The 18,606-nt window shown below is 36.4% G+C and overlaps 1 protein-coding gene across 1 annotated transcript in view; it reads left to right on the forward strand.

The window, feature by feature from the left end:
- The first annotated feature begins 4,839 nt into the window (after window positions 1-4,839).
- The window catches only part of LOC115956173 (receptor-like protein 19), a 103,491-nt gene continuing 89,724 nt past the window's right edge, over window positions 4,840-18,606 (forward strand). Inside the window, exons 1-2 of the mRNA XM_031074624.1 lie at window positions 4,840-5,130; window positions 13,457-13,474. Of these exons, the coding sequence (XP_030930484.1) occupies window positions 4,840-5,130; window positions 13,457-13,474 (309 nt within the window). The remainder of the gene's footprint in view (window positions 5,131-13,456; window positions 13,475-18,606) is intronic.

Consider the following 18,606-nt stretch of genomic DNA (forward strand, 5'->3'; position numbering starts at 1 on the left):
ATCAAGTTACACTCTGTACCATGCATGGTTAACACTCTACTTAAATTATAATTAACTCGTGTTACACTTTGCACTCCGCCGTCAATTTTGCTTATGTCTTGGATTAAAAACCAAAGTTTAGAATGTAAAGTGTAATCGGGAATATAGTTTAAGGTGATAAAGTATAATTTCTCATTTGTTTTTAAGGAATTGAGAGAAGGGATAATTGTGTCTTTTCACATAATGTCATATTTTTCCGTCCAAGTTAATAGCTCAGTTGACGGCGTGATGCAAAGTGTAACTTGAGTTATAATTTAAAGTTCTAATTGTGTATTTTGAAAGGTCAAGGTGTAAAGTATAATTTGGGGAATAGTTTATATATAATGGTAAAGTGTAATTTCTCATAGCGTATAGGATACATATATATGGGATGAGACCTACATATGTCGTTAGAAGAAGTATCATGAGATTGTCTCATAAAATACTTTTTTTTTTTCAACCTAAACAACACTCAAGTTTGGTCAACATGACCAAGGGCTATCTTGTAGCTTAATTAGTACTTTCTTTTCTCTTGTTTCTCATACGATGGAGCATTTCAAAAGCAACTGTAGTATTATCTGTTATGAGTCTATTAGGCACAAAAGCACTTTGTGAGTCAGATATTACATTGGGTAAAATTGGTTTCATCTGGTTAGCTAGAACCTTAGATATAATCCTTGATACAACATTACACAAACTAATAAGGAGATACTCCGTAATATATTCTGGTTGATTTTTTTGGGAATGAGAACAATATGCGTGTGGAGGCCCAAGGACCGAGGAAGGATAAAACCACTGTGACCATCGTTCGTTCATCGGGAGGAAGCACTTTTACCCTGAAGAGGGGGGTCGCCCGTGGAGAGGAGGGGAAGAGACAAAATACCTCCTGGAAATCTGGATGGAGAGAATGGAGTTTAGGGAGAGATTCGAGGTAGTTGAAAGAAGTTTCCTGTGAAAGCTCATCTACTACCTCCGCATTAAATGATTGGCAATAGTTTTATCAGCTGCATTGATGAGGAAATGACCCCTGAACAGTAGATTCACAACTAAGTAGCTCATTCTACCACCTTCAACAGGAATCTAATGGGACAAGTGTCCTAAGGAGGACTTAGAGGATTGCAAATAGAGGACTAGGATGCAAGAAGCATGGGAGTATATAAAGGAAGAGAACTTCCAGATGAAACGGGGCGGAAAAAATCAAGAAAAAGATATTAGAACAAGAACAGTAAGAAGAAAGAGAGAGAGAACTATGTGTATCCTTGCATAAAAACATCATCCTTGGCAAGCTTGTAAAGAACCATCAATATACTTGTTTTTAACTACTGTTCATTCCTTTCTTGTTTGAATCTTCGGACTTGAGCCCGACTTATTTTATCCACTCTCTAAACAAATTTTTATCAGTTTGGGCCTAGTTAGGTGGTACAGGCTTCACTATTCTAAGTAGATTTAGGCCCCTAATTTTCGTGTCCTTACAATGCGCATAATTCATTTTTCTTAAGTATCTCCCTGAGTGTAAAACAAATAATATAGTAGCAATACAATATGCCAGAATTTTTGAAAAAAGAAAGGTGACATACCATCAGGCCCTGGTGATTTGGATGGGTGCATCTGGAAAAGAGCAGTCTTCACTTCTTCCTCTGTATGTGTGCGGGTCAAGGATTGGGCCATTCCCTCCGTCACCACCTGGTCCACTGATTCAATCATATCTTCCACATCCCTTGAATTGGAGGATGTATATAGTTGCTTGTAGTACTCCTCTACTATGTTGGCTATTTTATCCTCATTAGTTTGCCTCACTCCATCCCTATCATACAACCTCACAATGTTGTTCTTCCTTCTTCTTTGGCTCGCCCTTTCGTTGAAGAATTTCGTATTTTTATATCCCGCTGGTAACCATATGGATCTCTATCGTTGTCTCCAAAATACCTCTTCATGGTGTAAGAGTTCATTGATCTCCTTTTTCACCACGTGTATCTTCTCAATATTTGGCCCATAGCCGGACTCCATCAATTCTATTAGTTCTCCTTGTTTTGCATCCAGCCGAGTTCTGGTGTTCCCAAAGGTGACTCAACTCCATGCTATAAGGTTCATTCTACATTTTTTTTTTTTTTAATAAATAGGCAGTACATGGAGCTGCCTTGGGGCTGTGTTTGATTCCAAGAATCTCAAATTATTGTCTCACAATCCGTATGGGTTACCCACTTCTCTTCAAACTGCTGGAATTTGTGTCTTCGTTGCTTGGGTTGGGTAGGTGGATCCATGTCCATCATAATAGGATAATGGTCAGAGTAGGATGTTGGAATGTGTCTCACTTTGGTTCTTGGGAACATCTCTCTCCACTCCGATGTTGCAACTACCCTGTCTAATCTTTCCTCAACAAAAGCTGATCCAACTAGACTGTTCCTCCATGTAAAGCAATAGCCATTGAACCCCAAATCAACTAGCCCACAATGGAGGAGAGTTTGTCGGAATCCCATCAGTGCTCCCATCAGTCTAAGGTTGCCACCGTTCTTTTCATTAGAGGACAAGATTTCATTGAAGTCACCTAAACATACCTAAGTGAGAGATGCTTGAGCATGTAGATGTCTCATAAGTCTCCATGTTTCGCCTTTAAGTTCTTCCTCTGAGTGCTCATATATCCCTGTTAATCTCCACAGTGAATCATATGTATGAACTCTCACATCAATATGGTTGGGTGAGTAGGTCTATGTGTCTATGGTCACTTCATGTGCTTTCCAAAGTAGTGCTAGTCCCCCCCCCCCCCTACAGCTATCACATGACATAGCAAGCATAGCAGAGAACCCCAACTCTATTTTAATTGGTTCCATTTTATAGAAAGTCAATTTTGTTTCCATGAGAAACAAAATTATGGGAGCCTTTTTCCTCACCAATTCATTAAGGGCTTCAACTGCATGGCGGTTCCAAAGCCCCCGACAGTTCCAGCTTATGGTGATCATTGTGATCGGTGGGGCTGAGCATCAGCCTCCATCGTTGGTAAATCAGTTTGTATTGTTTTGTCCCTGAACTTGGTCCGCTTACCTTCTTCCTTCCCATGGTCTGTGCTCTCATTCTATCTTTTTTTGCCCACTGTCAATAAGCTAGGCTATGAGGGTCTGGTTCTTTCTATGGCTGGGGAACGGGTGATTTTTTTCCTCGTGTTTTTTGTTTTTGGGTCTTTAGGTTGGTCACGTGAGGGTGTGTTTAGGGTTTGGGAGTGTGTTTGTGTGGTGCCATAGCTAATTGGGACCGAGAATAACTCAGTTCCTTGATTCTCAGTGGTCATTATTGTGGGCTTTGATTTTGGGGTAATTGATGGTGTCGTATTTGGCATGTCCAGCTATGTTGAATTTCTGATCCATTGTGGGACTTAATTGTTTCGATTTTAGACTTCTATGGACCTGTAACTGCCATATTTATTGTGTGGAGCTGTGATAACGTAACTGGGACGTTATGGGAATGAAGAGATCGTGATTGTTACTCCGCAAATATCAAGTTGGCATTAAACTCATTTGACCCATCGATTTTTTCGATTTTGGCTTCACGGTTTCATGTGGTGATGGCGTTGCTGTGGTTTGAGGTTGAGCATTTGGGAAGATTCGGTTTCGACGTGCATGGTTCTGTTCCCCGCCTGCTTCCATTGTTTGCCCCCGAGGACCTGCTTTGAGCCACTCACCATACAATTTCTCTCCATTCACTGTGTCCATCGGTAGCGTACATTCTTTTTGGTCGTGGCCAATGCACCCACAGTTGTAGCACCAACCAACTAATCGTTCATACCTAAAGGCCACTCAAGATGTCTCTCCTTCCGGGCTGATCACTGGACCTCCTTGCTTGAGAGGTTTATTCAATGGGACTTCAACTCGTATTCGCAGGAATCTGGATTGGTCCAATTTGAACGCTTTACAATCCACCTCCACCAACTCCCCTATGCTCCTGCCAATATCACTGCTTGCCTCCTCATTAATTAGGTCAAAGGGCAACTCCCACACTTAAATCTAGAAGGGTTGTTTCAGGAATGTCACAGACCTGACTGACATTCCTTTTTCCCATCGTCGAAGAGCCAAAAGATGATTATTAAAGCACCACAGCCTGTTGTTCCAAACTCACATCAATTGCTTGGGGTTTAAGGCGGAAAGGATTTGAGCTGCAAAATTAGTAGCATATCATAACTATCCAAAAAAAAAAAAGTTTGGTCAATATGAAGACGATTTTGATTTGATTTTGAATTTTTTTATGAACAGAAATTCTCTACTGTATTTTAAGTGTTTCACTTCATGTTTTACAAAACTACAACATTCTATGTGTCTAATTTTTTATAAGAGTTTATTTTTTTTTTTTCAAAAAAAGTAGTCAGCTGGCATATTTTTATTCATTTTTATATATGTTCATGTTCAGCTCAGCTGCCATTAAACTTGGGTACATATCAAAATGATGGTGACTTCAAAGATAAAAAAAGTTTGGTACATATTTATCAAAAAAGAAAGTTTGGTAAATATCAAATTGACGGTGACTTTAAAAAATAATAAATAATATATAAAAAAGACCGTGACTTAAAAAATAAAAAGTCACCATCATTTTTATTCTTACCAAACTTTAATAGTGGTTAAGCTGACAATGACGGTGCTTCGCTGTTCAAAATTTCAAGTACAGAGACGAATAAGAAAAAAAGAAATGACACACATTCCATTTGCATCCTTTTTTCCTTCGCGTTTTCAAGCTGGTGGTGGTGGGAGTAGACCAAACTTTTTCCCTATAAAAATCCACATTCCGGCTCTCCATTCTAAGCAGTCATAGACATTTCTTACAATCTCATTAAGAACTATGGGTTGCTTAATAATATGTCTCTCTCAACTCTTTTTCCTCGTGTTTCTCTTGCATTCTCAACCTACTTCTTCATCATCTTTCTCCTCTTCTTCTACACTATCATGTTCCCAAGAGCAGAGCTCAGCGTTGCTCAAATTTAAGCAACTTCATTCTTATCCAACTTCTTCTTCTTCCAAATATTCTGATGACTGTGATCAAAAGAAAGAGTCTTGGAAGGAGGGCAGAGATTGTTGCTCATGGGATGGGGTTACGTGTGATACAATGGGGAGAGACGTGATTGGCCTTGACCTTAGTTGCAGTGAGCTTCAAGGCACCATTCATTCCAATAGTAGCCTCTTTCTTCTCCCTAACTTGCAACAGCTCAACCTTGCTTTCAACTTCTTCAATTCACCGATTTCATCTGGCTTTGGTCAGTTTGCTAAGTTGGAAAAACTTGATCTTTCTTCTTCTGAGTTTTCTGGTCAAGTCCCACATGAACTATCTAAACTCTCCAAACTGTCCTCACTAGATCTCTCTGGCAATAAACAAGTTAGTCTCAATACATCTGTCATGAGGAGGCTTGTTCAAAATCTGACCAAGCTAAGAGAACTCCGTCTTGATGGTGTTCAGATGTCACTAGTTTTGCTTGATTCTTTGATGAATCTGTCCTCTTCTTTGACAGTCCTTAGTCTCAATGGTTGTGGATTGCATGGCAACTTACCATATAACATTTTCCGCCTACCAAACCTAAGGGAGCTCAGTTTAATTTGTAATCCTGAACTCAGAGGGGCTTTCCCAACGACAAATTGGAGCAATCCCTTGATGTTTTTGGATGTCTCTACCACAGGTTTCTCAGGACCATTGCCAAATTCCATTGACAATCTAAAATTCTTAAAGCATTTGGGATTATCTCAGTGCAATTTCAATGGCTTGATACCTGCGTCATTTGGTAACCTTACGCAAATTACTGAATTAGATTTATCAGGTAACAATTTTGTTGGTGAGTTGCCATCATCACTTTCAAACCTCAAGAACCTGTCTTTCTTGAATCTCCGATGCAACAAGTTAAGTGGTAAGATCCCATCATCACTTTCATGTGGGCAACATCCAATCCTTTAAAATACTTTTGAATCTAATGGAATTGCAATTTTACAGGATCAATACCCGAGTCCTTTGGAAACCTCACGAAAGTTACTTATTGTTACCTTTCATCTAACAGCTTCATTGGCCACATTCCATCATCACTCTCAAATCTAAAGGATCTCACTTTTCTGGACCTCGGAGGCAACAATTTTGAAGGTACACTTCCAGATTTTTTGACCAAGCTCACAAAACTCACAAATTTAGACTTAAATTCTAACCACCTTATTGGTCAAATTGGTGAATTCCAAAATGCCAAGTCATTGGAGATTCTTTTGTTATATAATAACAGGCTAAATGGCTCTGTTCCAAAGTCAATCTCAAATCTGGTGAAACTTCAGAAGCTTGATATTTCTTCAAATAATCTGAGTGGCACTATAGAATTTGATATGTTCTCAAAGCTCAATGAAATCGATTTTCTAGACCTATCCTATAACAGTCTGTCTTTGAGCATCAACAACAATTTAAAGTATACCTTCCCCAAACTTAAATACCTGAAACTAGCATCTTGCAACATAACTAAATTTCCATACTTAAGAACCTTGTTCTTAGACACCTTAGACCTATCTAACAATAGGATCAAAGGCCAAGTCCCAAAATGGATGTTTAAAGAGCTAGGGAATTTGAAATCATTAAATCTTTCTCATAACTCTCTGACAAGTATAGAGCAAATTCCAGGACAGAATTTAGAAAATCTTGATCTTCATGCCAACTTTCTTCAAGGAACTTTTCCTGTTCCACCATCTTCCGTGGTTTTCTTTTCTATCTCAAACAATAAATTGACCGGGGAAATACCTTCTTCAATTTGCAATCTAACCCTCCAAATCCTTGATATCTCCTTTAACAATCTAACTGGTACAATTCCACGATGTTTGGGATACTTGAGTGATTTTCTCTCGGTGATGGATTTGCGAACAAATAGATTCCATGGAACCATCCCTGAAATGTTTGCAAAGTGCAAAAGCTTGAGAACTCTTGTCTTTAATCACAATCAATTGGAAGGGTCATTACCAAAATCTTTGGTCAATTGTAAAAAGTTGGAAGTTCTAGACTTTGGAAATAACAAAATAACTGATTCATTCCCCTATTGGTTGGAAGCGCTTCCAAAGCTACAAGTTCTTGTCTTGAGGTGCAATAGATTTTATGGTCAAATTGAAGATTTCAAGGCCAACTCATCTTTTGCTATGTTGCGAATAATTGACCTTTCTCAAAATAATTTTATGGGTCATTTAACTTCCAATTTTTTTGAAGGATTGAAAGCTATAAAAACAGTCAATGAAAATGAAGTTTCATTGAAATATATTGGGGAAGACTATTACCAAGACTCAGTAATGGTGGTATGGAAAGGGCATGAACGTAAGCTAGAGAGAATCTTAACCATCTTCACTACCATTGACCTCTCATGCAACAAGTTCCATGGGAAAATTCCAAAAGTACTTGGAAAACTTCAGTTTCTTCGAGAGCTCAACCTCTCCCACAATAGCCTAACTGGCTATATCCCATCATCGTTGGGAAATTTGTTGCTACTTGAATCCTTAGACCTCTCTTCAAATATGCTCAATGGCTCCATTCCAATGCAATTAACAAGTTTAACATTTTTAGCTGTTTTAAACCTTTCACAAAACAAACTTATAGGACCCATACCTCAAGGCCTACAATTTAATACATTTCAAAACAACTCATACATTGGGAACAAAGGATTGTGTGGATTTCCATTGTCGAAGAAATGTAGGATTGTTGAGCCACCATCATCTGAAGAGGACAACGATTTAAAGTTTACAAGTGGATTTGGTTGGAAGGCGGTGATGATGGGGTATGGATGTGGATTCGTGTACGGGATAGCTATGGGATATCTTGTTTCCAAGTCTAGAAAACCTCAATGGCTTGTAAGCTTGGTTGGGATATCTTGTTTCCAAGTCTAGAAAACTTCAATGGCTTGTAAGCTTGGTTAAAGGAGAATAGTATCTAAAGAAGAGAAGGGAGTAATAATTAAACATCAAGAGGAAGATGAAATTAAAGCAATTAAGGGGTGGTTGATGTGTTTTGAAAAAAAAATTCCCTAGAATATTATTGTACTATTGTTTTATATATGCTTGTCTTAGAAGTTGCACAATAATTTGTATGTATAGAAGTTGCTTACTTCTTCAAAGAATAATCGTGCTCATATATGATGAGCATATATATATATATATATATATATATACAGGAATTCCATGTTTTGTTTGTTTTTTAAGATTGTGTGGCATGTTGGAATTTAGTTCTGGGATGGTCTTGCGCTGGCTTCTAACATTTTCTTTATATCAATGAATAATTGATTTTATATCAGAAGAAAAAAAAATGGAATATTTCAAATCATAATCATAAAAATACTAGAATTCAAAATGAAAAAGGGTTTAAACATGAAAATTAGATCTGGTCCTTGATTAGGCATGGAAAAGTGGAAAACACACCCTTATTCAAGGAAGGTCGAAGTTTTGTCAGCTGCCACCCCCCTCCCCGCTCTCCAACCACAAAAAGAAAAAACCAAAGACCTACTCTATAGAAACTTCCAATACCCATGAAGACTTATTTTTACCACTTCTTTGCCCAAAATCTCAAGGCCAATATAGAAGGTTACAAGTGTGAGAGATTATCGTTAGAGTATGAGCTTTTCTTTCTCTTACCATGGACTTTGAAACCTATTAAAGCAAGTATTTCAAAGGTATTTGGGATTATTTCTTAATGTGTTGTTCGAAAGATTTTATTGTGGTGAAGTTGGTTTTTGTAGAGGTCATTGAGGTAAGCTTGTATTTCTCTTAATTTGTAGTCTAAGCTCAAGTTGTGTGATAAAACTTGAGTAAAAGATCAATGTAACTTGTTGATTATAGTGGATCATTCCAAACACGACTTGTCTACGTAGACTTATAGTGTTTTTGGATGGAGGGGAGTAGAAATGAATGAAATATTGAGGGTTTAATAAATCTTATTTGGAATTTTTTAAATTGGGGCGGGGGGAGGACGTATTTATGCCTATGTTGTGTATCCTCCCAATTTTCATTTTATTTTTTTACAAGGTACCTTAATTTTAATTTTTTTAAATAGGAAGAATTTGGAAAAGAGGGAAGGGATTCCATTTATTTTAAAATTTTAATTTCCAATTTACCCCTATGATGAATTAATAACAGATATCAATTTATATGACCATTCTTTTCTGCTCTCCTCACCTACTTAATTTTTAATACAACTAGATGATCATCTGTTCTCATTTTTCTTAATTTTTAAAATATCTATTCTCCTTTTTCTTAATTTTTAAAATATCTCCTATAAAAAAATTTAAAATATCTAATTGAGGGTAACCATTCCTCTCCCGTCTAGTCTCCTCTACTTTCTCCCTTACTCTTTACTCTCCTTTCTCTCCAAACTTCCAAACATACTAATGGTATTGAACCTCTTAAATCTTGTATGCATTGTTTATGCCTTCTATGTGTTTGATAATTTGTCTCTTACGATACCACAAAAAAAAAAAAAGAAAAAAAAAAGTCCTCTGTGAAATTGAAATGTATTAATAACTAAGATTCCATATTACATATGTTCTTAGCTTAGTCTTGATATTTCTTATCGGTAACTTCCATTAACTTTGTGTTGGTAAATCCATTCCTGGTTGCCAATATTGATTAAGGCTCTTACCAGGAAGTGGTTTGTTTCAACCAACATCTTAGACAATTATATAAATCATCATCCATTTCACCTTCTCAACAATGTGGCATTTGGCGATCTGCCCACAGGTTTTTCTGTCTTTAGTATGGCTTTGATGTTTCGAGGACAAAATGGCCTTATGCCCTTTTCACCCAAATTATATAGCCTTATGCCTCTCTTCCCAAACTAATTAGGGAAATGCCCTTCTTTTGTAACTCGATTTTTTCAAAATTGAGTTAAAAAAAAAATTTATGGAGCCTTATAGTGACGTTTTTAAGGACCTATAGTGACGTTTTAAGGACTTACAGTGACGTTTTGTAACTCGATATCCATGAAATCGAATTATAGGCAATTATATCAGGTTACAAAACTTCACTATAGGTCCTTAAAACGTTACTACAGGTCCTTAAAAACGTCATTATAGGGCTTAACTCGATTTTGAGAAAGTCGAGTTTTAAAAGAGGGGCATTTCCCAAATTAGTTTGGGAAGAGGGGCATAAAGCTATATAATTTGGGTGAAAAGGGCATAAGGCAATTTTGTCCGATGTTTCTACAAGCTGTAAGTATCGTAATTTATTGCTAGGATGCTCTTCCACAATTTAACTTTTTAGGGTTTTTTGGTCAGACTAGAGAGTGTTGAAGCAGAACAACCTCTTACCTTTCCAAAGTCTTCCTTCAAGTTACTTTTACAACCAATCTAGGCAATTACGTATGGAAACTTGGGTTAAATCTCATGGCGCATACATTGAAATTGAAGTGAGTTGTAGCGATTTTGAGCTATAATGCCAAAGCCAGCAACTAACATTTGATATAAAATTAATGTAGGCTGCATTAGTTTTTCTAGCCCTTCTAAGTAACAAAAGAAAGGTGATCTCATGAGCATTAAATATCATTTGTGTATTTTTTTACTTCATTTAAGCTACCCCACAATTTCTTTGACCATTTGCCTGGGGAGAGAGAGAACTCTTGCAAGTGATTGTATTTTGTATTTGTAGCCTACATATACTTATGTGTACAAGATCTGCAATTCATCTATATAATACCTAAAAGCTTAAGAATAACATTTATTATTGTTATGCTCATGTTGAACCACATCAACATAGCATTTCGGTTCATTCAGTTCTTTTCGGTCCACTTCAATCCATTCAGTCCATTCGTTTTATTTCAATCCACTTCAGTCCATCTGGTCCACTTTTGTCCATCCAATTTGGTCCACTTCTTACCAATTCGGTCCACGTTGGTCTATTTCAATCTATTTTAGTCTATTTTGGTCCATTGGTCCATTTTGGTCCACTCTAGTCCACTTCAATCTGTTTAGTTGACCTCAGTCCATTTTGTCCTCTTTGATGATGCTTTAGGAGTCTGTTTAATTGACAATTATGTCAAATTTTCAGTGTAATATCGATAAGTATCTTGCTAAAATTATATTTTTCTTATGTTATTAAAGTTTTGTATTTTTTTTTTTCCTAATATTAAGTGATGGATTTGCTTATACATGTTTCCTTCTTTAGCCATTCAAGACGTATAAAGGACAAACCATTTGTATGAAGTACTAGAAAAAAAATCCAATCACACAATAATTTATTTACAAAATACCTCGCATTATATTGTAATTGAATGTAAAATATATTATATTTTCTTAAAAAAAAATACAAAATTAAAAACACTTTCTAATAACAAATATATAGATAGCTTAATTTACAAAATTTAATATATATTGTATTGACTATATTTTATTAGAAAATAATCATTTCATTTTAAGAAGGGATTGAGACTAATACTTATAAGTCTCATATACTATTTTAATTTTTTACTTAACAGAAAAAAAAAAAAAAATCATCAAATATTTTAACCAAAAAAAAAAAAACAAATCGTCAAAATTTTTTGGAGCATTGTGCAGATCTGCTATTAGTGTTTATAAAGCCTGCATGTAACAAAATTACAAAAATATTATTGAACAACCAGAATTCACTAAGCACTTTTCTCAACCAAAAAAAAAAATCACTAAGCACTAAACGTGTTTTTAATGGACTAAACGTGTTTTTAATGGATTAAAACGCCAACACCGCAATAAAGAAACATCTTACTTATCAAAATATCAGTGTACGTACGAACTTGACATAGGATCAATGGCAGAGCTGGGATTTAATTTCAAGGGTGGCAAAATTTATAAAAGCAACACACATGTGCTGATGAACACATAAACGCAAATACTTGATACCAATCTGAATAATGACAAATCATTCACGTGAATACCCAGCTATGTTTTAATGTAGACAAAGTTATAAGATAACAATTTTTTATATGATGTAAATTTGTTAGGTGTTTGTGAATTTTTTAAATTTAAAATTTTACTTACGATTCACATTAAAGGATTATTAGTAGGTAGACAAATCCAAAGTATAGCTCTTGTTAGATCTGATATTTTGATTAATTAAACTCATAAAATAGTCCACTCCCAATATTTTTTAAGACTAATATGAGAACTTATAGCCAAGAGTCTTGTAGCTCAATTGACACTTTTAGTGTTTCTAATAAAAACATTCAGAGTTTAAATTTTCTATCTCCCATTATAACTATCGAATTATCAAATTTAAAAAAAAAAAAGTGAAAACATGGGTCTAGTTAATGAGTGCCCCAGCACTTTCATTAAGGTTGATTTTTTAATTGCAGTCAATTTCCTTTTTATAAGTACTCAAGTCACTTCAACCACTTCCTAATACAAGCATTCAGCCAAAAAAAAAAAAAAACTATACAAGTGGGATTCGTTTAAAGCCTCCTTAATAAGTGTACAAGAGCATAGGTGAACAAAAGCCAACAAAAATTCACAAGTAAAATTTTTCTTCGAGAACTTCTCAAATTCACAAAAATTCACATGAATCCAGACTTCTTTCCCTGAGTTTTCGAGGCTACTGTTAGCTAGAACGATATCTAGTCTTACTGCATTTCCATTATGCGTTTGGTGGTATCAGGGATCTACTCAATCAAAACCATTCTGCATCAGCCTCAACCATTTATTATAAAATGTTGAAGTGAATACTCTTAGCTAAGTTAGCTTAAATAGGAAAAAAAATGAGGTTTTAGCCAGTTATAGTGTTACTAAATTGTTATTGAGGCTGGTGTGAGTGGGTTATGAGCTTAGTTACCGAAAAGAAAAAAGTAAATGGGAAGACTTAAAATGCAAGTGCAAAGACTAAGACTTAAATTGTTAGTGTTTGTGAGATACCCATTACATTAGTGCGGAAGAGGTACCCATTACATTAGTGCTTCTTGAGTCATTAGCCAAAGTCATGATAGAATATAAGAAATCAACGAACCTGCCCTAAGAAATCAAAGAATCTATGATGGCTTTGTTGAGAAGATAAATAAAAATTAAATAAATTTAATAAAAAAAAAAAAATGAAGATACAAGTACAACTATGAGGTAGTTGTCATCACCTTTTCATATAAAATATACATCTTCCAGCTCTTCTTTAAAGACATAATATATTTACTTCTGATCTCATTTGGAATTATGAGGTGGTTAATATGGCTCTCTCAACACTTCCACCTCTTACTGCTCTTCTATTCTCTTTTTACTTCTTCATCATCATCATCTTTTGCCTCTACTTTGAAACCACTGCGCTCCCAAGACCAGCAGTTAGCATTACTCCATTTTAAGCAATTATTTACCTTTTCAGAATTTGCTTCTTATGATTGTGACCTTTTGGGTTATCAGCATTCTTATCCAAAGATGGAGTCTTGGAAAAAGGGCACTGATTACTGCTCATGGGATGGGGTTACTTGTGATAGGGTGAAGGGAAACCTGATTGGCTTTGACCTCAGTTGTAGCTGGCTTCAAGGCACCATCCCTCCCAATAGTACCATCTTTCTTCTCTCTCACTTGCAATATCTCAACCTTGCTTTCAATGACTTTGATTTTTCATTGATTTCATCTGGGTTTGGTCAATTTACTAGGTTGAGATATCTTAACCTTTCAGGTTGTGTGTTTTCTGGCCAAGTCCCACTTCGTTTATTGCACCTCTCCCTATTGGCCTCACTATATCTCTCTCAAAATCATTTTGTTAGTCTCGAAACATTTGTTGTTAGAAGGCTTGCTAAAAATTTGAAGATGCTAAGAGAACTTCATCTTGATTTGGTTGACATGTCTTCTGCTTCACTTAGGTCTTTGATGAATTTTTCTTCTTCATTGACAACACTTAGTCTCTTTAACTGTGAATTGCAAGGGACATTACCAGTTGATATTTTTCGCCTACCAAAGCTACTTACGCTCACTTTAACATCTAATATTGAACTCAGAGGGTTTTTTCCATTGGTAAATTTGACAAGTCCCTTAAGGTTTCTGGATCTCTCTTACACTAATATCTCGGGAGAATTACCAAAATCAATTGACAATCTAAAATTCTTAAGGAATTTGGGATTACATCAATTCAATTTTAATGGCCCAATAATTGCATCACTCGGTAACCTTACACAACTCACTGATTTGGATTTATCTGACAACCATTTTAGCAGTGAGATACCATCATCACTTTCAAACCTCAAGATGCTCTTATACTTGGGTCTAGAATATAACAATCTCAATGGTAAGATCCCATAATCACTTTCATTTTACAATGTATAGTTTGTGCAAATTGTTTGAATCTCATAAAATTGCAATTTTGCAGGTTCAATTCCCTCATCAATTGGGAACCTCACGAAAGTTACTCAAATTTTCCTCCGATCTAAGTACTTCACCGGTCAAATTCCATCACTTTCAGAGCTAAAGGATCTCAATCTTATTGACCTAAGATTCAACAACCTTAGAGATAGAATTCCTAATTTTTTGACCAACCTCACAAGACTCACCAAAGTTTACTCGTCTTATAACCAACTCACTAGTCAAATTGATGAATTCCAAAGTAGCAATTCCTTACAAATTTTAGATTGGAAAATAACAGGCTTTATGGTTCTATTCCAAAATCAATATCTAATCTTGTGAATCTTATAGAGCTTGATATTTCATCAAATGACTTGAGTGGCATTGTGGAATTTGATTAGTCTACAAATCTCAAGGAACTTCAAACTCTTGATCTTTCATATAACAATCAATTATTGAGCATCAAAAGCAAATTTAATGATACCTTCCCTGCTCTTCAATCTTTGAACTTAGTTTCTTGCAACATAACCGAATTCCCAAATTTCAGAAAACTGTCAAAAAGATTAGAAAACTTAGACCTATCTAATAATAGCATTTATAGTGAAGTCCCGGAATGGATGATTGAAGTTGGGGAGAATTTGGTATACCTAAATCTTTCTTATAATTTTTTTTATCAAGTATAGAGAGACTTCCATGGAAGAATCTAAGGTTACTTGACCTTCAGGCCAATCTATTGCAAGGAAAGCTTCTTATTCCTCCATTGTATACAAAAGTTTTTCTATCTCACACAATAAATTGACTGGGGGTATCCCATCTATGATTTGTAATGTAAGTTCCCTTGCAATCTTTGACATATCTCACAACAATTTCGGTGGGGCACTTCCACAATGTCTAGGAAACTTCAGCTATTCTCTTTTAGTGATGGATTTGCAGATGAATAATTTTCATAGCATCATTCCTGATACTTTTTTATGGGGCTAAAGCTTGACAACTCTTGTCTTAAATGGTAATCAATTTGAAGGGCTATTACCAAAATCTTTGGTTCTCTGTACAAGTTTAGAAGTTCTAAGCCTTGGAAATAACAGGATAAATGATTCATTCCCTTCTTGCTTGGAAGCTCTGTCGAATCTAAGGATTCTTGTCTTGGGATCTAATACTCCATGGTCCAATTGGAAATCATAAAACTAGTGGGATGTTTTTCTCTAAACTACAAATTCTTGACATCTCCCACAATGAGTTCATTGGCCTTTTACCAAGAAATTATTTTGAAAACTTGAAAGGCATGAGGAATATCGATGAAGATAAACCTAAACAAAAATATTTGGGTGAATATTATCTTCATGAATATCCAATTGCAACTTATTATCAAGATTCAGCAGTGGTAATAGTAAAAGGATTGGAGACAGAAGTACTGAAAATCGTAACCATCTTCACAGTAATTGATTTATCAAGCAACAAATTCCAAGGAGAGATTCTAGAAGAACTTGGAAGGTTTAAATTTCTCTGATTGCTCAACCTTTCCCATAACAGCCTAACTGGACATATCCCATCATCTTTGGCAAATTTATTAGCACTTGAATCATTAGATCTCTCTTCAAATAAACTCAGTGGGGAAATTCCCATGCAATTGACAAGCCAAACATTTTGGGCCATGTTAAACCTTTCACAAAACCAGCCTACTGGATCCATACCTCAAAGTAAGCAATTTGCTACATTTCAAAATGACTCATATAATGGGAACTTGGGATTGTGTGGATTTCCACTATCATGGAAATGTAGTGCTGATGAGCCTCCACCTCCTCCACCAGCATTAAATTTCCAAGAAGACAATAATGATTAATGTTTGGAAATGGATTTGATTGGAAGGCTGTGTTGATTGGGTATGGATGTGGATTGGTGTTAGGATTAACTATGGGATATGTTACGTTTAAAATGGGAAAACTGTAGTGGCTAGTAAGGTTGATTGAAGGAGAACAAAATGGAAAGGTGACAATGCCCAACAACCAAAGACCCAAGCGAAGAAGAAGTTAATGTGTGCTCTGAGGTAAGTGTGACAAAATCCTCTTTGAATTTATATTGTGTGGTTTTGTATAAACTTATCTAAGAAGTAAAAACAGTATTTTTGTGAAGTTCATAATCTCTAATTTTTCTCTATCTTGCATGCAAGGTATTGTAGAAAATGATGAGGACCCTATTCTCTACTATGAGTCAGAAACGATTACTAGCTTTGACTTACAGGTGTTCATTAGAATGGCAACTATCAAGGAGTGGATCATGCTTGTATGAATTATGGTGTTGTTTCCTTATTCCTCAAAAAATCATTTTCAGATTTTATGTATGTATATTTGAGGGTATTCTATGTGTTTGTCTTTTTTTTTTTGAAATTTAAACTGAATTTCATTCCATAATGAGAAAGGAGTACAACAAGGAGATAAAGAATACACTCAAGGAAACTTTAGTACATACAGTGAGAGTAGAACAATCCAGCTAACATAGGAGGACAAACACCTAACCAAACCTGAGAAGTTTCCTGCAGCCTTGCAAATTGAGCAAGGGAGTGCGCTGCCTTGTTGTAGTCACGTCTCACATGATTCACTTTCCAGCTGCTGAATGAAGCAAGGACAGTACAAATTCCTTGATAAATATGACCAACACAGCCACCAAAATTGCCATCTAGAACACCCGAAACAGCTGCCATAGAATCAGACTCCAATATAATTTGGGTAAGCATAAGCTCTTTGGCAAGAAGGAGGCCACATTCCATTGCTAGGCCTTCAACTTCCTCCACCGAATATCTGCCTTGAAAATATTTACAGCAGGCAGCTACAAAATCACCGGCTGCATCAATAATCACAACACCCACACTAGAGTTCTTTCCACTTTCCGAAGTAGCACCATCAACTTTGATCTTGAAAAAACCAAGAGGGGCTGCATGTCCTATGTCAACTTGCCGAGACAGATCCTGAGGGCTAGCTGACAAAGCACTCCTCGACTCCAAAATAAATTTCTTTGCAAAACTCCAAATGTAATCCGGAATTTGGCTTGAGGACTCATACAGAATTCTATTCCTATTGGACCAAATAGCCCAAGCAGCCCCAAAAAAGAACTCCAATTCGTTGGACGAACCACTCCCCAAGATCTCCAAGGCAATATCTACAATATCCATGTTGCCATTCAACACCACAAGAGGGCAATCCAGCCAACATCTCCAAACTCTCTTAGCCATTTCACATTTGACAAAAACATGAGAGATAGTTTCAGGCTCCTTCCCACAAGTTGGACAAATATCACACTTTACCACCCCTTTACTTTGCAAATTCACAAGAGTAGGAAGAGCATTCAAACATAATCTCCAAGCAAAAATACGCACCTTAGGAGGAATGCTTAAATGCCAAAGTTTTCTCCAAAGAGCCGTCCTAGAGTCGCCATTAGAGCATTCCCCTTCATCTGAGGAATTCAATACATCACAAGCAATGTAATAGGCACTTTTGACACTAAATTCCCCTATTTTATTACCCACCCAAATAATTTGATCATCCGGAAGGCTGTGGCAAAGGGGAATGTTTAGTATAGTTCTAGCTTCAAAAGGTAGGAATAGAGATCTTACTATCTCACCTTTCCACCTTTTAGTTTCTTTGTCAATAAGTGCCGAGACTCTAGGATAATCATCAAAAGACTTCGGGGGTGAGACCACTTTGAATGTGGTAGGAGTCGGAAGCCATTTGTCCTCCCATATAAGAATCCTTTCACCATTACCTACGCGCCAACGGGTGCCTCTTTTGACAACTTCCAACCCATTATAAATGCTCCTCCATGTGAAGGAAGGGCTGGAACCAAGCTTGGAGTGGAAAACATCCCCGTGTGGATAGTATCTTGCTCTATAGATTTTTGCTACCAGAGAGTTTGGATTTGAGATTAGCCTCCAACCTTGCTTTGCAAGCATAGCAAGGTTAAAAGCTTGAAGATTCCTGAACCCCATTCCTCCAACCAATTTAGACTTGCATATTCTCCTCCAACTAACCCAAGCTATTCTAGATTCTTGACCCCTTTGGCCCCACCAAAACTTTCTCATCATTGCTTCCATTTCAACACAAAGACTCTTCGGAATTTGGAAGCAGCTCATCGCATATGTCGGAATAGCTTGGGCAACAGCTTTAATAAGAATCTCCCGGCCACCTATAGATAACATTTTCTCTTTCCACCCCGACAATTTCTTCTCCACCCTCTCCTTAATTTCAGCAAAAATTTCCACTTTAGACTTCCCAATAATAGAGGGTAATCCCAGATATTTCTTATGGTGGGTATCTTGCATCGGCCCCAATAAATTCAGC

Source organism: Quercus lobata, chromosome 8 (assembly GCF_001633185.2).
Source record: "Quercus lobata isolate SW786 chromosome 8, ValleyOak3.0 Primary Assembly, whole genome shotgun sequence".
NCBI classification, from domain to species: domain Eukaryota; kingdom Viridiplantae; phylum Streptophyta; class Magnoliopsida; order Fagales; family Fagaceae; genus Quercus; species Quercus lobata.